The sequence below is a fragment of the Oncorhynchus keta genome, chromosome 23 (assembly GCF_023373465.1).
Source record: "Oncorhynchus keta strain PuntledgeMale-10-30-2019 chromosome 23, Oket_V2, whole genome shotgun sequence".
Taxonomy (NCBI): domain Eukaryota; kingdom Metazoa; phylum Chordata; class Actinopteri; order Salmoniformes; family Salmonidae; genus Oncorhynchus; species Oncorhynchus keta.
The window spans coordinates 21,529,962-21,555,904 of record NC_068443.1 but is presented as its reverse complement, the minus strand read 5'-3'; the positions used below and the strand labels follow the sequence as shown (position 1 = coordinate 21,555,904).

General features: G+C 42.4%; 1 protein-coding gene across 6 annotated transcripts in view; it reads right to left on the bottom strand.

Annotated features, from left to right (window-relative positions):
- Positions 1-351: 351 nt before the first annotated feature.
- The window catches only part of mylk4a (myosin light chain kinase family, member 4a), a 36,730-nt gene continuing 11,138 nt past the window's right edge, over positions 352-25,943 (bottom strand). The window contains exons 1-15 of one of the 6 annotated variants that reach the window (XM_035799770.2): positions 20,132-21,100; positions 16,718-16,876; positions 16,440-16,533; positions 15,386-15,947; positions 13,528-13,898; positions 12,874-12,979; positions 11,923-12,016; positions 11,420-11,529; positions 10,106-10,247; positions 9,841-9,911; positions 9,572-9,700; positions 8,998-9,150; positions 7,270-7,348; positions 7,053-7,110; positions 352-6,742 (exon numbers count right to left, since the gene is read on the bottom strand). In XM_035799770.2, the coding sequence (XP_035655663.2) occupies positions 7,054-7,110; positions 7,270-7,348; positions 8,998-9,150; positions 9,572-9,700; positions 9,841-9,911; positions 10,106-10,247; positions 11,420-11,529; positions 11,923-12,016; positions 12,874-12,979; positions 13,528-13,898; positions 15,386-15,947; positions 16,440-16,533; positions 16,718-16,876; positions 20,132-20,728 (2,724 nt within the window). In that variant the 5' untranslated portion in view covers positions 20,729-21,100 and the 3' untranslated portion in view covers positions 352-6,742; position 7,053. Of the gene's footprint in view, positions 6,743-7,052; positions 7,111-7,269; positions 7,349-8,997; positions 9,151-9,571; positions 9,701-9,840; positions 9,912-10,105; positions 10,248-11,419; positions 11,530-11,922; positions 12,017-12,873; positions 12,980-13,527; positions 13,899-15,385; positions 15,948-16,439; positions 16,534-16,717; positions 16,877-20,131; positions 21,101-25,943 lie in introns of those variants that run through there. The other 5 variants (XM_035799771.2, XM_035799772.2, XM_035799773.2 and 2 more) reach the window with 5 other exon arrangements.

Sequence of the window (25,943 nt, the reverse complement as noted above, 5' to 3'; positions counted from 1 at the left end):
CGTAGATTAGGGCCTAATTCTTTTATTTCAATTGACTGCTTTCCTAATTTGACATGTAACTCAGTAAAATCGTTGAAATTGTTGCATGTTGCTTTTATATTTTTGTTCAGTATATATTGAAATTGTGAGTTGGATACTGATTTCTTTCCTAGTTTCACTGCCCTCTGCTGGACATGTGGGCAACATTATCAGAAACCCATAGGAATTGGTTGAGCCTTGAGCTACAGGAGCTACATTCAGGAACCCACCAACACTGAGTGACGGGACTCAGATCTAAAGATGTATTCTAATTTAACATTGGCAATACAGCACAGTTTTGCTTTACAGATAATTTCAATGAAAAGACACTTGTGATAATAAAGGTGTTTTTCCTTTCTCTGTAATATTTATTTCATTTTTAATGCGACAACACTTCCAAATGCATATCGAATTCAAAATGCTTTTCACTCTGTTGCTTGGATCAGAAAAAGGACAATGTTTTATATAGAAAAGATTTTACAGAATCTATTCTACTCTAACCTTCAAAACAATGACGATCAATGTTCAGTGGACAAGAGAAAGCAATTTCACGGTCTATACATCTGTACACCTGAGAAAATATATATACCATAGAGGAAATGATAAAAAGTTTAAAACATTCAATACTAGCAATATTTTAATCTAATAGGTAGTATACTTTCCAATAGCCAACCTTCATGGAAGGTAATAAAGTCGTTTTTATTTGATTACAATATGATAACATGCAGACAAGCATTAACAAACATCAATATTAACAATGCAAATTATTAAGCCCAACCGTACACATTGAAATAATGATGCATCATGTGTCATATATGTACTATATTGGTTTTACTGAGCACATGCAAGCCAAAAACATGCTTTCATCAATTAAAATGAACAACAAAGGCCAAATAAAAATTACCTGCTTAATCTTAAACAAAGGTTTTTAAATAAAAATGATAAGACTTGGATTATTTGAATTTAAAGTAAAAATGTTTGTTTTTTATACACACATGAACAAGTACAATTTAGGACATGACTACAGACATAGGAACATGTCACTTCTAACAAGGTATTTTTCCTTCAATGCTATGATTAGTTTGATGAATTCATCTGATTTAAATAAATAACAATATAAAGTGGACATACTAGAGCTTGAAAACAGACCACACCAATTGTTTGTGTGTGTGTGTGTGTGTGTGTGTGTGTGTGTGTGTGTGTGTGTGTGTGTGTGTGTGTGTGTGTGTGTGTGTGTGTGTGTGTGTGTGTGTGTGTGTGTGTGTGTGTGTGTGTGTGTGTGAATCATAACGAACTTAACCCTTAGATGCAGACCCTGATTCTGGGAGGCATTTCTTTTACTTTGCCAATCATCTTGTTACAAAACATTGTTCACAACCATTTCCATCTGTACAACTCTTTCCTTCGAGAAAGCACAGCTTTTCCAAAAATACAATATAGAATATATCAACAGCAATTAAAACAACAGATCAAAAGATTTTAAGAAAATGAAAACAGGTTAACAATGCCTTCCCAGACTGATGCCACCGAAAAAGTGTTAAGTACTCCAGATCCGCATTAAAGGGTTTAAGCACACATCTGCATATTTTATCTATTTACGCCAAATGTCACGAGAACACAAAACAAACAACAAACATATGACATTGGTCTATCTATCGGTCAAATTAAACAGGAAAATCCCTCGGTTTGCATGAATACACTCACATTCAGAGGAAAAGTGGGGTACAGCACTCAACATGGAACCCTTTTACATTAGCAGAAAATGAAATTAAAAAGAGATCAGAGTCACATCACAGCATATATTGTGAGGTGCATTGTGGATAACTGATGTGTGAATCAAAATGAATTCACACATGAAGGAAGAGAACAGTAAAACTGTATGAGCAGGGAAACAAACACACTTCGGATAAAAGTTCAGCTAGTTTGTCTGACAAAATCCCCAAAGTATTTACAAGATCAGGGCAGTTAGGTGTTGGTGTTCTGTTATACTGTCTTGCATTGTAGATTAAATTCACATATCTAGCTAAATATCTTTCACTACACCCTCCAGTCTTCAAGGGCTCTACGCTTTCACACTAAACTGTGGGAATAGTACTTTTACTTTGTAAAAGTAAGATAACATGTGTTGTCCATTCATCACACAGCTCTGGTAGTTCTACAGGTGTAGTTCAATAGGTGTAGGTTTTGTGAGAATCCGAGGGGTGTAGGGGTGGGAAAAGCCGGCTTTAGGCCCCACCTGGTGGCTAAACAACCCATTACAACTTGTGGAATCTCTCCACAGAAACTTAATTGACTGCAGCTGCACATCTTGTACAGCTGGCTGCAATTAGGGCGGCAGAACATGGGGAGGCAGTGGCATTCAGAGAGGGAGAGAGAAAGCCGTGAGGAGGACACACCAAAGTTTTATCACAAATATTGGACCAGTTTGCACCCAATGCCGAAGGTTTGAAGTTCTCTCTGCCCTGGGGTAAAAGATTATCTTCCCCAGTGACTTACGTTTATGTTTAGTTGCTGACATAAGGGCCAGTTGTTGATTTTGATTATTGGCCTCATTTCTTTGTGAGAACATTCTTTTGGGACATGAAGATTCCCCAAGCTACCCGTGAAACCTTTATTTATTTAATAAATCCTCTTTGAGTGCTGAATTGCCTTGTCTGTCTCTTGGTTTTGCATTACCACACATGTGACACACTCCTCCATCTACGGAGTTGTTACACTGGTGGAGAATGTGAGTGTCCCCGTGTGGTAGTGAAACCTGAAACAACCATTTAGACAAGTTATGGTGCCCTGTAGGCTGTGAGGACAGGGTTTTTTAAGTCGGTTTTTACAAGAGAAAATGCTGCTGGCAGAAGAATGGATGTCAAGTCCCTCAACCTTGAGGTGGTTGGCGACAGAGGGGACTAAGCACCACACATAAGGGAGCACTGAAGAGCTCTGAAGGTAGTCTTGAGTTTCTCACCGGCCATAAATAACTCTCGGCTCCCGGGTGGCGCAGCATTCTAAGGCACTGCATCTCAATGCAAGAGGCATCACTAGATTCCCTGGTTCGAATCCATGCTGTATCACATCCGCCCGTGATTGGGAGTCCCAAAGGGCGGTACACAATTGGCCCAGCATCGTCTGGGTTTGGCCGGGGTAGGCAGTCATTGTAAAAAATAATTTGTTCATAATTGACTTGCCTAGTTTAATAAAGGAGCTCCTTGTGGATCCAGAAATCACTGCAGCTATCAGTGACATGAAAAATGTTGCTGGAAGACTGAACAGTGCTTAGCAAGACGTAAGTACCGCCACCTGTGGCTGTAACAAAGAAGTGCCAGCTGATACTTCAAGGGGGAAGGCAAAGGAAGAAGTGAGCAGATGCCTGTTAGCAGACACCCAGGGGCAGCAGGGGCACGAGGGCCTCCCTACTAGATGCTGACCAGGCCAAGGAAGCCTTCAATAGGCAGTTTGAAGAAGAGAAGACCAGCAAAGAGGCCTTGAAGGAGCGTCTGGGGTGCCTGTGTGCCGTCCTACAAGAAGAGCGTCATGGCCACCTTGCAAGAGGAGACTTTCAGCAACAGGAAGAGGGTAACCTGGCTGTAAAGTCAACTGAAAGAGAATCAAGTATGGTCCTCAGCCTGCAGGAGAAGTGCAGGGACCAAGGGGAAGAGGTGAGAAGGAAAAGACCAAGTTCCAGGATGTTGTAGTGACTTTGGAAGAAGAGGTCACTGTTCTGAATCGAGAACATTTATCTTAAAGAGGTAGTTCATGCTGCCAATGAGCAATCTGAAAAGCTCATGAAAATTAATGCTCGGCTCAGAGGAAAAGCTCAGGTGAGAAGAATTAGAGGCAGGAAAGCTGCAGCTGAAGAGGGTCCTAGAGGTCTCTGAGGTAGCTCATGAGTGAGCATATGGAGCAGGTAGCCAGCACCCAGAATTTAAAGATCTGCCGGCAGAGGGCAGAGCTACAAGGGGAAGCCCAGGCTGGGATGTTGGCCCTGTTGGAAGAAAAGCTGCACCCCAGTTCAAAACGAACAGGGGTTTCCACAAAGGTGCTGGACAAGCAGTAAGAGCAAGCAGACCGAGCAGGAACTGCCCAGGTAATTGAGAAGCAATGAAGAGGAACAATGTGCAGGCCTGTCTGGAAGAGGAGCAGGCAGCAAGAGGGCTTGAGCAGGAGGCAGTGAAGAGCCTCATAAGTGAATTGAAAAGGAATGAAGAGATGGCAAAGAAGTCAGCGATGGAAGCCAAGTGGTGGAATTGATGGAGGAGAAGATGTCCATGGCAGGAAAAGCCTCTGAATTGCAATCATAAGTGGAAAACGCAATGAGGTTCAGTAAATGCAGGATGTCGTTCACAGGCTGGAGACATCTAATATGGCCTCGAGGGCCAAGTGGGAGCAGATCTTCTTGTTGCTCAAAAAGGAGCAGGAGAGGCTAAGTAGCCTTGAGGTGCAACTGCGTGAAAAGCATCAACACAGCCATCTGCTGAGGCAAGTCCTGGACTAGGGGGGCGACGGATCTCTGGTGGGATCAAATCCCACTCTCCATTTCAGGGGACATGTTTGCTCCTTCGTGTGAGTTGTTTACCCACACCACTGAACAGCCCCTTGACCGAAGAGAAAACAGCCTGTATGTCCAGAACCCATGGCCAGAGAAGATTAAAGGAACCCCGAAAAAGAAAAAACCTGGACCAGAGCATGGTTACACGGAGGGTTCCCAGGACAACCACACCAACAAGAATGTCAGTCCAAATACATTCCACTGATGACTCTCCCACTTTGTTTTCCCCAGAAGAGGTTTCAAGGTCCCCTGATGGTGAAGTGGTGACAGGGAGATGGCGGTCCATAGGATTCAGCAGAGACCAGGGAAGTTCCAGTGTGCCAAAATCAAAAACTGGTGGGGAGACTGGGGTGAGCCCGTAGAAGGGCACTACCAGCCAAGAGGGAAGCAGCCCAATACTCTGGTGAGTGTTTCGTCATGAGTTAAGAGGTCTGAAGGAAGGTTGAATTGTGATTCAGAAGTGAAGAGGTTTAAAGTCTGAAGTGTCTAACCATGGTTGACGTGAGTCTTCTTTCCAAAACCCAGAAGACAGAACTGCCAGCAGGTGGATCAATTGCACAGAAGGCAGTGAGACAAAGAACCCAACAGGGCGGTTGAGGCAACTGGCTCACCCTCAGGTCAAACCTCTGACACGACGCAGAGGAAAAAGTCACAGCCAGAGAAGAAGAATCCCCTTTAAAGACAGGAAGAGGCCAAGGGGGTAGTGGAGCTCTGCCAGTCATCCACCCAGTCAAACGTGAATGGAAGAGCTACAAGACATGGGTAAGCCTGACAAACCAACTATGTTACTGAGCCTCCCCAGGAGTGGTGGAGTGTTGGAGAGTGGGCCTGGGAGTCAGGGGGCCTACTATGGTCAGGCAAGTTCATTAAGATGGATGATGGTTATATGGTAACCCAAGACTTTGCCAAGCTCTTGGTTACCAGGGGGGCTCAGGGAGAGTATTCCAACTCCACAGAAACTGGTCAACTACCATCATGTACACCACCAGGGGACAGCGAGCCCCATGAGGTAAAGGTCCAAGACGGCACTGTGGTGGTGAGTATGACCAATGAAAAGGGATGTTCAGAAATGGAGAAACCTCAAACTCCTGGCATGGACCTTCAAATGTCCTTTGAACAGAGCTGAGGCAGGTGGCATGCTGTCGGGGTGCTCTATTTTGAAAATGTTGAAGAAGCATGGTTTTCCAAGAAGGGCTGGAGGTGACCAAAAGAAATGCCCTGTGAAAGAAAAGGGGCTTGAGGTAAAACTGAGGTAAAACAAACATTTCTGAACATTTCTGTGATAATAACCCAAGACTTTGCAGAAACCCTGAGGCCCAAGTGGAAAAAGGCGAGCCGCTGTCATTCAAAGGAGAACGGGAAAGCTGATGAGGAGGCACAGACGCATGGAGGTGAGAGCCTTCCCCCTCTCAATAACCAGTTATCGTGTGTGCCCCAGAAGGTGGCCGAGTACCAGACCCATGAAGAGGGTGAACCATGGAGATGATGAACATCAACCTTTGTTGTATGACCCCTAGAGGTCCAGGGGTGTACCTCCATGGCCTTGGATTACATGCCTGGTCAAGAGTTGACTGTATCGGGGCATTGTCCTGTACAAACCACGAGTTGAAGCAGGGATGGGCAGTGTGTGAGCATCCGAGGGGTGTAAGGGTGGGAAAGGCCGGCTTTTGGCCCCACTTGGTGGATAAACAACTCATTACAATGTGTGGCATCTCTCCACAGAGACTTAATTGACTGCAGCTGCACATCTTGAACAGCTGGCTGCAATTAGGGTGGCAGAACATGGGGAGGCAGTTGCGTTCAGAGAGGGAGAGAGAAAGCCGTGAGGAGGACACGCCTAACCATTGGAACAGTCAGCACCCAATGACGACGGTTTGAAGCTCTCTCTGCCCTGGGAGAAAATAAATCACTGGGGAAGAATACGATTACATTCAGTTATTGCCATAAAGGGCCAGCTGTTGATTTTGATTATTGGCCGTGTTTTTTTTACCAGTTAATAAATCCTCTTTGAGTGCTGAATTGCCTTGTCTGTCTCTTGGTTTTGCACTACCACACATGACACACTCCTCCACCTATGGAGTTTTAACAGTTTAAATGTGTTCATACAGGTAAGCTCTGGTAGTTCTACAGGTGTACAGCAGGCTTGGTCCAAGTGGCCACCGCTGGCTCCGTCAAGTCATCATGCTGCTCAAAACATAAAGGGATAGAAAACAGTTCAGTTTCAGCAATGTCAACATTTCTGAGCTAAATCTGATCTGACTTTCTTGTCATGGGAAAATATTGAAACAAGCCTACACCTGGTGGTCTCTAGGAAGACATTACTGTTTTGTTGAGATTGAGAGCTGAATCCTGACGTGGGATATAACAATATCTTTTAGGTAAAACATCCCCTTTGATTATATGAGGTATTTGCACAAATGTTCAAATATGCAGTAGGATTGTGTCATAGTGGAGAAAATGTGTGAGGTTTGATAAGGAAGGGTTAGAGACTTACCTCAACTATCTGTGGTGGGTACGCATGAAGATCTGCGTGAGCGGTTACACATGTTCTTCTGTAAAACCGAGGCAAAACACAAAGATAAGTCAATAACAATTTTAAAAAACGAGAGCAAACCAATCAGTAGAACTACACCACTTCATAATATGGTAGCAACATAAGAGCTGTGATCCCATCCTATCCTGTCTATAAGAAGTGAGTGGGTGCCCTGTACCTTTTCATGAAGACGGTGATGGAGGACTGTGTCAGAGAGCCAAGGATGTCTCAACGCTTCAGAGGCACCTATCCTCCAACTGTAGAAAAACACACACAAACACACAGTGTTTACACACACAAACACACAGTGTTTACACACACAAACACACAGTGTTTACACACACAAACACAGTGTTTACACACACAAACACAGTGTTTACACACACAAACACAGTGTTTACACACAAACACAGTGTTTACACACACAAACACAGTGTTTACACACACAAACACACAGTGTTTACACACACAAACACACAGTGTTTACACACACAAACACACAGTGTTTCACACACAAACACACAGTGTTTACACACACAAACACACAGTGTTTACACACACAAACACAGTGTTTACACACACAAACACAGTGTTTACACACACAAACACACAGTGTTTACACACACAAACACACAGATATATATATACAAACAGATGTAAAATGTAATCGAAGAAAAATAGATTTTAGATTTTTATTGCAAAATATACAGTATACGTGGTGCAATATACTGTGCCTCAAGAAAGTATTCAGACCCCTTGACTTTTTCCACATTTTGTTACATTACAGCCTTGTTCTAAAATATATTCAATAATTGTTTTCCTCATCAATCTACAAACAATACCCCATAATGACAAAGTGAAAACAGGTTTTGTCGAAATTTTGGCAAATGTTTTAAAATGAAAAAACAGAACACCTTATTTACATAAATATCCAGACCCTTTGCTATGAGACTCGAAATTGAGCTCAGGTGCATCCTGTTTCCATGATCATCCTTGATGTTTCTACAACTTGATTAGAGTCCACCTGTGGTAAATTAAATTGATTGAACTTGATTTGGAAAGGCACATACATGTCTATACAAAGACGCATCTGACAGTGCACATCAGAGCAAAAACCAAGCCATGAGGTCAAAGGAATTGTCCGTAGAGCTCAGAGACAGGATTGTGTACAGGCAAAGATCTGGGGATGGGTACCGAAAGATTTCTGCAGCATTGAAGGTCCCTGAGACCACAGTGACCTCCATCATTCTTAAATGGAAGAAGTTTGGAACCACCAAGGCTCTTCCAAGAGCTGGCCGCCAAGCCAAACTGAGCAATGTGTGTGTCCAAACTTTTGTGTGTGCGTGTGCGTGTGTGTGTATTACTTTCTAACCCTACCACCCCTCCTCTAATTGGAGTAGTAAACAACAATGCTTAGGCCTCTACTTCCAGCTTATACATACTATATACATTTTATGGACACAGTCTATTTTACGATAGTTCTATTTAGTTTGTTTTTACCCCTGTCTTTCCTCTACCCTCAACCTCCCATTTATTTCTGATGTCCATCGGGTTTGATTTCTATTTGCCATATCTTTCAAACTGTGCTCTTCACAAAAGTTCATAACCCATATACATTTTACGAACACACTATGTTTTACATTAGTTATCCTGTTCTTATTTGTTATTAGTCCTAACCTCCAGCTCCATTCAATGTGATATCTGTTTTTTTTATTTTTAATACATTAGCAAAAAAAAACAACACTGTTTTTGTTTTGTCATGATGGTGTGTAGATTGATGAGGGGAAAAACAATTTAATCTGTTTTAGAATAAGGCTGTAACGTAACAACAAAATGTGGAAAAAGTCAAGGGGCATGAAGACTTTCCGAATGCACTGTATTTTGAAATCAAGCAGATGTATGATACCTTTTATTAATGATGAGGAGTTTGGAGATGAAGTCTTTGGCCTCCTCTGAGATGTCTGTAAATTCGGCCTCTTCAAAATTCCACTGGCAGGCCAGAATGTTGTTCAAAGTCTCATTGTCGTCGTCACCTAGGAAGGGACACAGACCGCTTAGCCTGTGGAAGAAGAGGAAGAGTCTTTATTGTGTGTGTGTGTGTGTGTGTGTGTGTGTGTGTGTGTGTGTGTGTGTGTGTGTGTGTGTGTGTGTGTGTGTGTGTGTGTGTGTGTGTGTGTGTGTGTGTGTGTGTGTGTGTGTGTGTGCGTGCGTGTGTGTGCATGCGTGTATGTGCGTGTGTGTGCGTGTGTGTGTGTGTGTACGTTTGGGCTCCTGAGTGGCGCAGCGGTCTAAAGTCACTACATCTCAGTGCCAGAGGCGTCAATGCTATGGGAGTTCCATAGGGCAGCGCACAATTGGCCCAGCACCTTACGGGTTAGGGTTTGGCCAGGGGGGTAGGCCGTCGTTGTAAATAAGAATTTGTTCATAACTGTCTTGCCTAGTTAAATAAAGGTTCCATAAATAAATGAGTGTGTACTCACAGCATATATGTAATCACTCCCAGGCTCCACATGTCGGTGTTGAATGACACAAAGTCGTAGTTGACAACTTCTGGGGCCAGGAACTCTGGGGTGCCGAAATTTATTCGTAACTTCTCTCTGGGCTTGTATCTAGGGGGAATAGATGCTTATTTTTATTGGGAATCTATCAATACAAATACAATAGTTTAATGATGCATGCACTGATACATCATATATGATATACAATTATGCTAATTCAAGTGGACGATTCATGTGAATATGAAACCTACTTTCTGGCAAGTCCAAAGTCGATGATCTTAATTTTATTCGTGACTCTGCTCACACATAGAATATTCTCTGGCTGAAAAAGGTGAAACAATAGCAACACAGTAGTATATAGAAACCATTGTTGCCTGTTGTGTACAATCTGATATGCTATCAATAACATCAGTGGCTATGGAAAACAATGACCTCTGGCACATTAACACTGATCTGAAGCAATAAGTATGTATTTTTTTGCTCACCGCCCCTGTCAAACACAGTGTGGTAGTCTACCTTGAGGTCCAGATGGAGGATGTACATCTTGTGCATGTGCTGCAGGCCCTCACAGATCTGCCTGATGAACAGCACCGTGTCCAGCTCCATCAGAGTGTAGTTCTCATCGATGATCCTGTCAAAGAGCTCCCCTCCATCCACACTACAATCACACACACAAAAACACATTAGGATGCTGCAGAAACGTATGAAACAAATTGCCCAAAAACAGGACTTGAGCTTGGGGTTGCTAGGAAGCAAAGACTGCATGTGCCATGGTCTGAATCAGTAGACTCAAAATGCTGCTGTACTTTCCTGAACACATTCACTATCATTTAATTTCATTCAAGTTTCCTCAAAATCCATTTATTTAAAGATACTACAAGACAGTGCACTGACCTATCGTGTATTCTCTATCTACAGTGGCATCATGGCATAAAAATGATGTCAAATGAATTTAAGCTTAAAGATGAGGGTTGACAAAACATTGTGGGAAGGAACAGACAGCGAGGACAGAGAACCATAGACATACACTACATTACAAAAAGTATGTGGACACCTGCTTGTTGAACATCTCATTCCAAAATCATGGGCATTAAAATGGAGTTGGTCCCTCCATTTCTGCTATAACAACCTTCACTCTCGTAGGAAGGCTTTCCACCAGTGGAGGCTCTTCAGAGGAGGAAGGGGAGGACCATCCTCCTCAGTGAAATTTCATTTAAAAAATGTAATTGTAAAACATTTAAAAAATTATCCTTTTTAGATAAAACTATACTAAAAATAATCACATCACCAAATAACTGATTAAAACACTACTTTGCCAATAAGGTCTACAGTAGCCTCAACCGCTGTCTGTAGGGTAGCACCATGGTGTAGCCAGAGGACAGCTAGCTTCCATCCTCTTCTGGGTACATTGACTTCAATAGAAAACCTAGGAGGCTTATGGTTCTCATCCCCTTCTATAGACTTACACACTAATTATGACAACTTCCGGAGGACGTCCTCCAGCCTATCAGAGCTCTTGTATCTAGTACTGAAAGCATAAGCTTCAGCTAGCTAGCACTGCAGTGTATAAAATGTGGTGAGTAGTTGAATCAAAGAGTGAGAAAGGCAATAGTTTAACAGTTTTGAACAAAACAATTTCTTCCAAAATGAAGGACAAGCACTTTAAGCTTCACTTACTGAGCTAGCAAATGCAGCTAGCTAGCTCCAGACCATTATTCCTCATCCACCAAAGTTTACAGTTGGCCCTATAGATTGGGGCATTTACTTTTGTATATATAGTGTACAATATAATGCTGATATGTTTTATTTAGTTCTATGGAGGCAACGTACTATTCCAGCACCAGGATGATGTCGTTCCTGGACTCGTAGGCGGCGTAGAGCTGGATCAGGTTGGCGTGGTCCAGCTGGTTCATGACCGTGATCTCATTCTTCACCACCTCCTACATGCCAAACACACACCAACCACACAATGAGAGGTGTCAGATGTTTGTTTGCAGCTAGCAAGCAGTGTACGGCTCTTCTATTCTGTGTCAAATTTAAAATTTATCAGAAAATGAGGAAGAAACATATCCCCGTCCATCCACTTCTTTAGAGTGAAAAGGTTTTTAGAGTGTTATGTTCAGATGTCTAATTCCACATTTTCAACAACAAAAGAATTATACTCAAAAAGTATTTCAAAATAACTTACTTTTTCAAGGAAGCTGCAAGGTGTGTAGAGGTTTTTTATATGCATGCAAAACGCACATAGCCTTCGAAGATGCATTTTTAAACCTTAACAAGTGTAGTTTATTCAGTTTATATTCCAAGTACATTTACTCAATAAGAATTAGTACCTTCTCTTTCTGACTCCGGGCTTTGATGATTTTGGCAGCCAGGGTGAGACCAGAGGAGTTTTCCATGCATTTGTGCACCTGGCCAAAACGACCTCTAAAAGAGAGACGGAAAAATAAGTAAGGTGTCTTCAGTTTCGGACTCATTTTCTTTTTTATAAACGTAACCTTACTCCCTCTCCCTCTGACTAAGAGTTGGCACAACGATCACCTGTAAGTCACAAATCCTATAATGTTACTCATCCAGATAATATGTCCCCTGAATGGAGGGGGATTGCACAGTCAGAAGATGAACTACTTTGAACTATCAAAACTATTTCATCAGTATGTCCTCGGATACTAAATCAGTTCTCCTCCAATACAAGAAAGTAATGTCATTTTGTGAAGGTATTGTATTGTTCATTTCTCCTTTAATTCATTAAATGAGAGTAAGGGTCCTCTCTTTGAAAATGTAGATTAACACTTAGAGATTAGCTCACAGCTGGCAGTGGGGGTATGGTTTCACATACCCCAAAGGCCTTCAGTAAAAATAACTGCCCTGACTCTGGAGTTATGAACCAGGGGAGAGGAGAAGAGAGGAGAGGAGGGGAGGGTTACACAACTCAACATTGTTGAGGACCTCTGTTCCTCTCTGTCTATGATTTAGGTGAGATATAATTTGTTCCATGAGTTTGGTTCCAAAAGACAATGGAGAATCGACTAATAATTGACAAATTTATAATAACTCAGTACAATGTAGGAAAGAGCTCGATGGAGAGGAGTCGTTGATGGCCTGTGCTCTCTGGGGAGCGATCGGCCTAAGCAGGCACTATTTTATGTTACTCTTTGGAACCTCACAATGGTCACAGCGGATGGATACAATTATTCTTGAATTTGAAGTTGAAAAGTCATTTCAAATTTGACCTTGTGGTTCAAATCATTATGTATCGCTAGGAACAGGATAGGTACACCTACCCTCCGAGAACCTCTGCTCTGTTGATGGTGTAGAAGTTGCTGATCTGGTTTGGTTTGGCTGACACCATCCGATGGTTGAATGGAGCCGGAGGAGGAGAGCTTTTATCTTAAAGGAGATATGATACAAAATTATTTCATTTTTAACCATTTAACCATGGAAGTCACATAGAGATTGACATCTATTTTTCAAGTGAGCCCTGGCAAACAGTAGCATGGAGGGGAAATAGAAGCTGTATTGTTAATCAGTTAGCATGTGGCTCTATTAATGGTACCTCATAATCAAGTTATCATCCTGTGCTAACTAACACACTGTGGTAAACATGAGAAAGGAGATACAATGTTGGTTATGCAGACTACAGTACTCTCATACTTTGTTACTCCTAAGAAGCATGCTTTTTTATACCCTAATTCAATATGATTATGAATATTTTCTACAAAAAGAGAAAGAATAGCCACCATATCAAAAATCTATTGGACTTCATATCAGGACAAATCCTAATATTTGTTTGCGTAACTCCAGTTTTCCACTGAGATTAATGTGTGATTTATGGAATCGTTGAGTTGAGTGTGCGCATTTAAAGTTCCTCCCTCAGTACTTATCACCTTTCCCCCAGACTTAAAGCCACAGTGCCCCATAAAAATGCTGGTCCTCACCAATGAAGAACTGTTCCACAGTAGACTGCCTGACTTCTGTAGACTGATCCGGCTTCTTCTCTTTTCCCATCCTCTCCTTCAGTTCCACACGGATATCCACCCCATCTGCCTTGAAGATGCCCCATCCCTCATCCTCATCCTCTGGTCTTTCTCCTTCCTCCTCCTCCTCCTGCCTCTCCCCCTGCTCCTTCTCCCCCTGCCTCACATATTCCTCTCCTGCTCCTCCCTCCACCCGACTCTTCTTGTGGTCCTCCACTCCCAGGTCTTCCTCCGCCACACGACGCTTACTGCTGGTGCTGCACTCTTCAATCTGGTCCTGTTCTGCAGCTTCCAGAGACTGAGAGGATGCACTTCTGTTGTGTACTTCACAACTGGAATAGACAAACATAAACTCAGCAAAAAAAGAAATGTCCTTTCACTGTCAACTGCGTTTATTTTCAGCAAACTTAACATGTGTAAATATTTGTATGAACATAACAAGATTCAACCACTGAGACATAAACTGAACAAGTTCCACAGACATGTGACTAACAGAAATTGTATAATGTGTCCCTGAACAAAGGGGGGGGGGGGGTCAAAATCAAAAGTAACAGTCAGTATCTGGTGTGGCCACCAACTGCATTAAATACTGCAGTGCATCTCCTCCTCATCCTGTCTTGCAGGAAATCACACACAAAACGAGCAGTATGGCTGGTGGCATTGTCATGCTGAAGGGTCATGTCAGGATGAGCCTGCAGGAAGGGTGCCACATGAGGGTGGAGGACGTCTTCCCTGTAACGCACAGCGTTGAGATTGCCTGCAATGATGACAAGCCCAGTCTGATGATGCTGTGACACACCGCCCCAGACCATAACGGACCCTCCACCTCCAAATTGATCCCGCTCCAGAGTACAGACCTTAGTGTAACGCCTATTCCTTTGACGATAAATGCGAATCCGACCATCACCCCTGGTGAGACAAAACCGCGACTCGTCAATGGAGAGCACTTTTTGCCAGTCCTGTCTGGTCCAGCGATGGTGGGTTTGTGCCCATAGGCACTGATGTCAGGTGACGACCTGCCTTACAACAGGCCTACAAGCCCTCAGTCCAGCCTCTCTCAGCCTATTGTGGACAGTCTGAGCACTGATGGAGGAATTGTGTATCCTGGTGTAACTCGGGCAGTTGTTGTTGCCATCCTGTACCTGTCCCGCAGGTGTGATGTTCGGATGTACTGATCCTGTGCAGGTGTTGTTACACGTGGTCTGCCACTGCGAGAATGATCAGCTGTCAATCCTGTCTCCCTGTAGCACTGTCTTAGGTATCTCAAAGTATTGACATTGCAATTTATTGCCCTGGCCACATCTGCAGTCCTCATGCCTCCTCGCAACATGCCTAAGGCAAGTTCATACAGATGAGCAGGGACACTGGGCATCTTTCTTTTGGTCAGTAGAGTCAGTAGAAAGGCCTCTTTAGTGTCCTAAGTTTTCATAACTGTGACCTTAATTGCCTACCGTCTGTAAGCTGTGAGTGCCTCCACAGATGTGTGTTCATTAATTGTTTATGGTTCATTGAACAAGCATGGGAAACACTGTTTATAACCTTTACAATGAAGATCTGTGAAGTTATTTGGATTTTTACGAATTATCTTTGAAAGACAGGGTCTTGAAAAAGGGACGTTTCTTTTTTTGCTGAGTTTATTTTAGAAATTAGTGTGTGTATTTGAAAGACAGGGATCACAGAGTGAATGGTACTGAAGTAGAGAGAGAAATAAAGAGAGAGAATGAGAGGGACAGAGAGTGAGAGACAGAGAACGAAACAAAGAAATACATCAAATAAAATAAATAGGAAGGGATTGAGGAGGGTAGAGGGGATACTCTACCTCTCTGGAATAGAGCCAGTCTCTCCTGGAGCTTCAGGGGAGGGTGGGAGAGGAGGGAGATCCTTAACTGACATATCAGCAGCTTCTGATGGGCCTGCACTGTCCTCCTCCTTTTTATTCCCCTCTCTCTCCTCTGCTCCTCTAACCTCCTCAGACTGCTCTGTGATTTTCAACAGCTCTTCCTCTCGCTCCTCTTCCTTGAACTTCGATTCACTGAGGTGGTCTTCCTTCTCTTGCTTCTTTCTGACCTCCTCTTCCTCCTTCCTCTCCTCCACTTTTAGTCCATCTCCTGCTGCCTTCCTCTCCTCCTCAGACAATGACTCCTCTTCGGTCACGGGGGCCTTGGGGCCCTCGAGGATCAAGTCCAGCAGGTTCGGGCTGAGGGACCCAGTCTGTGATGACCCCAACCCCTCTGAGGCCCTTCCAGATCCAGCCTCCAGGTCCAAGACGCCATCAGGGTTAAGCTGCTGCTGGTGACCTGATGATGATCTCTCTGCATTCTCCCTGTTGAGCTTCTGAACCTCCTTTAGCAGCAACGCCTGCTTCCTCAGGGAGATGGTGTCTGCATTGGAACAAACAGAATGGCCAAGGGGATACAGTTATAATTAATTCAACCACCTGCATGATTTTCACTTTAGTAACTCTAATCAGATCATTGCACAATATCTCAGAATGTCAACACACTCCTAGTATCCTCCTAAGATGATGGCAGGTGGTTGTCTGTAGTGTCAGTCTGATCTTTTTTATTCTCTTCGATGTTTTGGTTTCATGATGTACTTGTTAGTGCAATACTGTTGCTTACATCTGACAGGAAGACTGCTGTGACTAGCCGATTGGTTATCTTTTGTGTGGCTCCAAGATAGTATCATTCAAGGAAGTCTATTTTCTTCTCCCGCTCTCTAAGCTTTCAGAACACATGTTGTTTACATCTCACATGTTACATGTTGTGAGTGCTGCTGTGTGTGAGTTAGTTTGTTTTGACTGGTAACGGTCACTGTGTGTGTGTTGTACGGCTGTGAGCTATTGTTGACACATTTTAATGTACTGTGAACACCTGCTGTATCTGGGGGTTTCTTCTTCTGTGTTTTCAGACCTTTTGTGCTCAGACTGGGCTTCTCCTTCCCATCCTTCCCCTTGTGATCTTTTGACTAAAGGAAGGGAAGAACGAAAGATAAGATCATCACGTTCTGCATTTGGTTTACATTTCAACATTCTTCAAAACGAGCTAAAATATGTATATTTCCCTGAAACCGCTACCACTATGTAATTACAATATTCACTGAACAGAAACTTCATGATAAACATGTTTTCTGTGAGCAAGTTTACACGTACAAAGTTTCCGCAGAGTTTGCGGATTGTGAGAAAATGCTTTGGTCCGTGGAGCTTTGTTGTCTTGTGACTGTGAGTGGTCTCCGGTCTACTAGGTTTGGGTTCACATTTAGTGGTTATCATCCCTTGAGTCCCTTTAGTGGCTTTAGTAGAGGTAGTTTTCTGTTAAGGAGACAGACAACATGGCAATGCTAGTTGGACAATGGTGAATGGTCTGCAACATGAGATGGATTATGGCACTGTTAGAGAGGGTAAGAAGGACGGGGAGTGGTAGTGAGAGAGGTAGGTTACAAATGAACATCAACATTTGACAGTATGAAAAATGTGTTACAATATGTGAAATGAATCAAATTAATGACTGAATGTGATGTTAAAGATGAAAGGAACATGAATGTAACCGTCAAAACATGTAGCCTAGCCTGATCAGTTGTTTTATTCAAGTTAGCATCCTGGTACTGTATTAATACAAACTACAAAGCCAAACTTGTTTCAGTCAAAGCATGATGTTGACTGTCCACAGCAGATGTATAGATAGGTTGGTACATATGTGCGAGGCTGTGAATTTATAGTTAATCACTTGTCACAGTGAGCGATGGAATGCAATACTGACCCTAAGCAGAGAAATTGCCCGCAACCAACCAAACAAGTCTTCTCAAACAGACTTCGAACCCGAGGGGCCACCCAGCACTATAGTAAACACTCCAGTCCTTTAATGAGCAGGTCAACATCTTAAAAAATGTCTCAAGGCATGTTGTTGGTTGTGAGGTAAGCACTGATCAGTAGTAAGGCAGAGGAGATATTTTGAGGATGGGGATTTCCACAGTGGTACGATATGTGTGTGGTTTGATATGTGTGTGGTTTGTGTGGCGTGTGTGGGGGGACCACATTGACAAATGTCTGCGGTAGACAGTCATCTCACACCTTAGAGGTGAATGGAGACGGCCGGAGGCTGGAGCCACCGCCTGGCGAGAGCTCTGACGACAACGAGAATTCCTGGTGATCTGAGTCATACAGTAGCCAATAGACAATCACAGAAGTATGTATGCCCTTATGTGTGGACTTATATGACCCCTTAGTTGCTGTTTGAGTTCTAACCTCAAGTCAAGCTGAAAATGTCAAGTCTGTATCGTAGTTTGAGGTTTTGTGCTAGAACTGTGTTGAAATGGAAAGACCCTTAACTCACCAAATAAGGGTCTGAATATATTGCAATTATCAGATACTGCACCAGTACCTACTTACAGGACCGCTTTCCTAATTTCCTAGTACACATACTCCACACTACTCTACACCATGACATGTGGAAACTCTTACACTACAATATATCTCATTCACCATCTAAATGAGTTGGTCTCTGATTGCAGGTAATAGACCCTGGGCATGAAAACAGATACCAATCTGGCATCCACCCTCATGCCAGTAATGGAATGGGATGATAACTGGCTTTGAGGTACCTATAAGTCCCACTTAAGGCTTTAATAACAGACAGTACTAGCCATTGACCTTCAGTGCCTCTGTGTCTAAGACCACTCTCAGTGTGTTACTGCTGGTCACATTGAATCAACAACTTCAAGTGCTTGTTGAAGTTGGAAGGAAGTGACTGGGACTTAAGCCTAGAGGATTTGGGTTTAAGTTAACCTTCTACAACAAAAACAGTGCTACTCATTGTGCTTGGACTACTTAACCCAGTGCACTGGACAGTTGACATTATGATTCAAATTCTTCTCTTTCTGTAACCTAATCAGTCCAGTACCAAATGCTTCTAGTTACTTCCCTAAGATCACTGAGTCGTTAACTAGTTTCACATGCTTGCTAGTACATACAGATGTAATATCTTAATTTGATCACTCTGTCGTCACAGAGAACTTTCCTGCGTAGCAGGAAATACAAATGTATAGTACATGCAAGGTTTAACTAGGCTTAAAACATTTTTCATTTCCACTTTAGAATTTCTGACTCAACCCCTACAAAAATGTCCTTGAATTATAATCCACATAATAATTGACATTCCTGTTGCTGCAGGATTATTTAACTGCTGCTAGACACTGTTCAAATGAAGATATTTTATTTTACTGGCCCAACCTTCCATCCCAAGTAAGACCGATCACCTGAGTAAAGCATCTACAGGGTACAACCACTCCACCATTAAAAACACACTGTCCTATACAGGTCAATCATCTCCTGCTTATTTTGTGCCACTCACATCTGAAGCAGTGCCAGCCTCTGTTCCAGCCTCTGTGCCAGCCTTTGTGCCAGCCTTTGTGCCAGCCTCAAATGTAGCACGCAGTGTGAAGAACAATCATTTACTAGACCCTTTAAATCAATGGCTGTTTGACACTGTTGCCATGACTGGATTTCTAATGAAGAGTTATGAATAGATTTATCTGAAACAATGTACATGGGGGATGCTCTGAATTGTAATGCATATATAGGAAACAGATATCAACACACATCACTGAAACCATAGTACGTCTACAGTATATCCACGCTGGGACCTCTCAACATGCCATTACAGGACTGAGAGGGTGAGAGAGAAATACCGCAATAGAGAGAAAGATATACAGAAAACAAGAGAGTGACAGAGAGAAAGAGAGAGGGGGGAGTCCTTACACTCAGCACCCCAGATGCCGGTGGCCACATTATAGGCCAAGGACGAATGTAGAATGTAGGCTAATGTACAGTATGAGCAGAGCAATAAGTGTATTACTGTAGGTGGTGAAACGTTGGGGCATATTTGAGTCCTTTTGGTTGGGCATTGTAAACAGATGTTGTTTTTCATATACCACTGTACTTGATTGTGAGGTGGTGGAATGTTCCCCACCAATTCCAACACTGGGTGTAAGTGTCAAGGCTTTGGCTCCTTCCATACAATATGGCGTGCTCTGCATGGCACTATACAAGCAGTGGAGATCGCTATGTCCCAAAGTCATACTGCTTTGACACAGCTTCCACCACTTCATGAGGAAAAACTGCATGAGCCAAGCCACAACCCTTCCTTAGGAAACAGATCTCCACTTGACTAGCCAGCTTTGCTGCTCTGATCATTTTCCTCTGCGGTGCCAACATCATAAAACTAAACCAAATCAAAAACCAAACATGGAAACATGGAGCACCTTATCTCCGAGCCTGAATACAATGTGCACATTTTTGAAGGACATGTCATTTGCAGGAGCATGAGGAAACAGTGAACCCAGCAATTCATCTAACCTACGTTGCCTATCAAAACATCCATAACATCAATCCATTCTAAATTAACACCTGAACACAACTGTTTCATTATTAAATTCACATGAACATAATCCAGAGTTTTGTTAAGTAAAGAGTTCATAAAGTACCTTAATAAAGAACCCTTAATACAGTCTACATAGACCTGCACAAACACACCTCTTTGGTTAGTGCAGTTTGAGCTTCCAGTCTCACCTTGTCAGTCTTCTTAGAAACTGAGCTCTCGCTCTTTTCTGCAGACGATTGCCTCTTAACGTCCACCTTGCCCTTACTGTCTTTGGACTTGGGGGCCTTGTGTGCTGCAGGACGCATAAACATCATCTCCATAACCCGGGAGCTCTTCACCGTCTCCCCGATGAATCTGATGACCTGCTGGATGCTGAGGACCAGATTCTCCATCCCGTCCAGCTTCTCAGCCTGCTTCTCCGAGCGCTGGTCCAACGCCATCATGATGGAGCTCATCTCATGACACATCTCTCTCACCTCGCCCACCACACCTGTATCCTGGGTTTGAGCCAGGGGAAGAGTTAGGGCTCTTGCAGGTATATGGATCTCCTCGTTGTCCACCTTCAGAGTTTCCACGTCCCTTTCGATACCATCGATGTCCTGGGTTATTCCGTCCAGCCGATTGAGGACCTTCTCCTGGATGTTGATGAGCCTGTCCATCTTACTGCTCAGAGACTCAATGCGATTCTGAATGAGGTCCAAGCCGGCACCAGTGCAGTCAGTTAGGTTATCCATCGTGCTTGGCTTTCCAGGCGTTGAGTTAGAGTTCACTATCTTTGAACTCATGACCGAATCACGTTAGGACACCCAATCGAGACAGAAAAAGGGTCACAGAAAGGTTGATGACCAACGTCCGAGTGACAGACGGGACAACTCTTTTGAAAAACGCAGCCAGCCTTATCCCTATGTGCTCCTCTTCAACTGTACAGACAAGCTGATTTAACGAAGGATATGTGAATAAAATGCTCATTTATCAACAACAAAAATGAAGAAAATCAAACTAACTAAATTCAAATCCATAAAGAGTGAAAACAGAAAAATACAGCCAGTAACTGTCAGTGTAACCTGTGGAAACACCTTCAGAATTCTGACTTAACAGTCATCCGGTCGTGAGATTGTCCCTGTCTCTCACCTACTGCTTGACACCTCTGCTCTTCTCCTTACTGGAGGTGGTATTAAGAATGGAATAAGCCTGTCTACATAAATGTAAACGGCACAGCCGACGTCAGCAGGGGACCGGCCAGGGGGGCGGGGGGGCTGTGAGAGGCCGTGAGGGGCAGCAGTTTGGCTCTGGAGGGGCTGTCAGACATCTGAGCGCCTTTAAATGTTAAGCCCACCACCGTAGCCAGTCTCTGGCCCACCTGCCAAGTGTCAAAATGGCCAGTGTACACAGTTCCTCTATCTGAGGCAGAGTGGAAAGTTGTCTGGGACGACGCTAGACACTTTGTTTCGTTTTTTACTTTATTTGCATGTAAATGGTTATAGACTTTTCAATCTCACTTGGTTGTTTCACCATGATTAGCCTGAGCAGGTGCTTACAGATGGAGAGGGGGGTCACTGACCTGTTTTTATTTATAAGCGGTCAGGGACATTTTTAAGTCAACTCAAAATATCCAACAATCATGTCAAAAGTGCGACTCTCACAGAACAGCTGTGTTTGCAAAAAGGGAACTTTTTAAATTAGATCCTTATTAATGACTGGCATAGTAATTAACAGCTACATAGTGTTTACGAGAGGCTGGTAAAAGAATGATTGTGATAACATCAGGGAAATAACTGCATGTGAGTATTGAGTCACAGTATGTAAGACAGTCATACAGTGCATTCGGAAAGTATTCAGACCCCTTAACTTTTTCCACATTTTATTACATTTATCCTTGTTCTAAAATGGACTTTAAAAAAAAGTTCCTTAATCAATCTACACACAATACCCCACAATGACAAAGCAAAAACAGTTTGTATACATTTTTGCAAATGCATAAAAAATTAATAACTTGAGATTTGTTGAAGCACCTTTGGCAGCGATTACAGCCTCTAGCCTTCTTGGGTATGACGCTACAAGCTTGGCACACCTGTATTTGGAGAGTTTCTCCCATTCTCTGCAGATCCTCTCAAGATCTATCAGGTTGGATGGGGAGCGTCTCTCCACAGCTATTTCAGGTTTGTCCAGAGATGTTCGATCGGGTTCAAGTCCGGGCTCTAGCTGGGCCAATCAAGGACATTCAGAGACTTGTCCCGTAGCCACTCCTGTGTTGTCTTGGCTGTGTGCTCTCAAGGATGATCAATGGAAACAGGATGCACCTGAGCTCAATTTCAAGTCTCATAGCAAAGGGTCTGAATACTTACGTAAATAAGGCTACAAAAAATTATACATTTGCAAAAATTACAAAAAGTTATTGTGTATAGATTGATTTAAAAATATATATATTTAACTTTTATTTAACTAGGCAAGTTAGTTAAGAACACATTCTTATTTACAATGACGGCCTACGGGGGAACAGTGGGTTATGTCACGTCCTGACCTTAGTTCCTTTTTTATGTCTCTATTTTAGTTTGGTCAGGGTGTGAGTTGGGGTGGGCATTCTATGTTTTTGTTCTATGTTTTGTATTTCTGGTTTTGGCCTTGTATGGTTCCCAATCAGAGGCAGCTGTCAATCGTTGTCTCTGATTGAGAACCATACTTAGGCAGCCTGTTTTCCCACTATGGGTTGTGAGTAGTTGTTTTCTGTTTTGTGTTGCTGCACCTTACAGGACTGTTTCGTTTTCGTTTCACTCTCTTTGTTATCTTGTTTAGTGTTTCTGTTCCAATAAAATAACATGAACACTTACCACGCTGCGCATTGGTCCGATCCTTCATACTCGTCATCAGAAGAGGAGGAAAACCATTAAAGGTTAACTTCCTTGTTCTATGGCAAGACGACAGATTTTTACCTTGTCAGCTCAGGGATTTGATCCAGCAAACTTTCGGTTATTGGCCCAATGCTCTAACCACTAGGCTACCTGATGAGGGGAAAAAAGATATTTAATCCATTTTAGAATAAGGCTGTAATGTGACAAAATATGGAAAAAGTCAAGGGGTCTGAATACCTTCCACATGCACTGTATACTGCTACGGAATGCTCTTTGCTGGCTGCGAAAAGGCTATAACTTGCGCCCACCCATTGAAGGAGCAAGAAAAAGGTTCAGATTGTAGCCTGTAGTCCCCTGGCTGAGAAAGAGCATAAGGTCTTTAGCCTCTGTGCTTAAATAGGAGAAGGGTAACAGCCATGATAATACTGTGTCTCTCCTCTGACTAACACATCAAGTCAGATCCTTCCCACACACTTAGCCTACTCATACAGAGTTAAGACAGTTAAGGATACATTTTTACATTTTAACATAGGGCCTGGTAATTGGACCCCTCAACAGTGTACCCTGTAAACCTATCCAAACGTGCTTGATTAAGTGGTCCGTCTGGGACAAACTGTCATAAACTATAATACATTAATTTAACCTTTTACTGCACTGGGCTAAATCAGGGTCAGAGAGTGTTTATTTAATTATTAAAACATGTATGGGATATATCAGATTTAATATTGCAGATAGATTGTAGCTTCCACCAATATAATTGTCTGGATCATATCCAATCCTCCATGTAGATTTTTTAAAATAGATACAGTACCAGTCAAAAGTTTGAACACACAAACTTATTCAAGGGTTTTCCTTTATTTTTACTATTTTCTACATTGTAAAATAATAGTGAATACATCAAAACGATTAAATAATCCATATGGAATCATGTAGTAACCAAAAAAAGTGTTCCACAAATCCAAATATATGCGCTGTCAATTTTACGGACACAATATATTTAGCAATAGTTATCCTTTGTTTGCTTTTACTTCTATCCTTCAGCTACCCTCAACTCCTCCCATCTATTTCAGAAGTCCATCCAGTTCTATTTGCCATATATTTTCAACTGTGCTGTTTCACAAAAGTTCTTAACCTACTGTATATGTATTTTATGGACACAGTATATTTTACATTAGTTATCTTGTTGTCATTAGTCCTACCCTTCAGCTCCCCTCAACCCCTCCCATCTCTCTCTTATAACACCATCCATATTGAATTTCTACCTGCCATATATTTTGTCCTGCGATGTTTTACAAAAATTCGGAACCTTTCTATTCTCATAGTTTCTACAGATTGTAAATTAAAGATAACATGTTTTGCTAAAAAGTATTATTATATTATTGATCGATTGAATATGACTTTTCAAATCACCCAGTAGTGCTCCAGGTAAATTTTGCAAATCTTCAATCATTCCTGGACCAGTGACCAAAAACAAGCTTCATATGGGCAGTACCAAAACAAATTATATGATTCTGTGTTCCTTGGTATTCTTAAACAAATCTACTTTGAAACAAAAGTATACACCTCACACACATGATTATGATCTTAACAAAAATAAGACACCTCTGTACCATGTCAGATATAGAGTTGAAATGTATTACATTTTGAGTTTGCATCCCAATATTACACTATATACATCTCAGAAGACTAAAATACAACACAATTTTGACATAGAAACACCGGATTTTCAGATATTTTCTTTTTAAATAATGTTGATTAATTATGAAAAATATCAAAAGCATAACACCCAGGAGGCCATTAGAGGGCGATTTGAAAAAATAAACGCAATATGCAACATTTTCAACATTTTACTGAGTTACAGTTCATATAAGCAGAGACCTGAGGACACCATCCAACCTGGAACTGAGTGTGTAGTGTTTGGTCTGATGCTATTTTGAAAGCAAAGAAGAAAAATAAAGTACATTACAAAGATTTATTATTATTATTTTGATTTTTTGATATATTTTACTTTATGGGGACTGAATGCTGAGTTAAGGCTGTCAGGCTTGCAAGGACAGACCAGATACAAATTCAATTAGCACCAAGGTGTGAAGTAAAAGGTGTCGAGGCCTTTGGGCCCAACAAGTGTCAGGGCTCCTGCATGAGGCAAAATTGACTACAAACTTTCTTTACCCAACTGTGGGACAGACTATGTTTGTTCCCACACTCAGGACTCTGACTCACTATTGGTTACACTGACTTTTGGCCTCCCATCCTATTCTAACCACCTCTCGCTGGCTTTGGATTCTTGTTACCTGATGAAATTGCTGTACAATATGATATTGTTGCCATCTGATGCACATTCAGATGTCAAAAACCAGCACTGCAGAGCTCTCCCTGTACTATGCCGTGCCTGGATTGTATTACTGTTGATGTGCATGTACACCCTGGCCCATCTACTGTTGCTAGCCCCAATTCGGACTTGTGCTCTGATGTCTGCTTCACTGATTTCTGCTCTCGTAAAAGCCTGGGTTTTCTGCACGTTAACACTAGAAGCTTATTACTAAAAATGAATCAATTGAAAGTGTGGGTTCACAGCTCCAATCCAGATGTGTTGGTCATTACTAAGACGTGGTTAAGAAAGAGTGTTTTGAACACTGATGTTAACCTTTCTGGTTATATACTTTACAGACCTTCAAAGGTGGGGGAGTGGCAATCTTACCAAGGATCACCTTCAGTGCTCGGTTGTCTCCACCAAGTCTGTCCTCAAACAATTTGATTTGCTGGTTTTAAGCATTCAACTTTCAAATAGCTCTTTGTTGACTGTTGCTGGGTGCTATCATCCTCCATCAGCACCAACCTGTACCCTACCTGCCCTAAGCTCACTCCTGGCCCCTTACACTAAGCCTGAATTTGTCCTGCTAGGTAAGACCTAAACTGGGACATGCTTAAACCACCTGACAAAGTCCTAAAGCAATGGGACTCCCTAAATCTTTCTCAGATTATTACCAATCCCACAAAGTGACTCCAAACACCCAGAAAAGGCTACTCTCCTCAATGTTATCCTCACAAATAATCCTGATAGATATCAGTCTGGTGTTTTCTGTAATCACCTTAGCGATCACTGTTTTACAGCCTGTGTCTGTAATGGCTGCTTATTGAAATGACATTT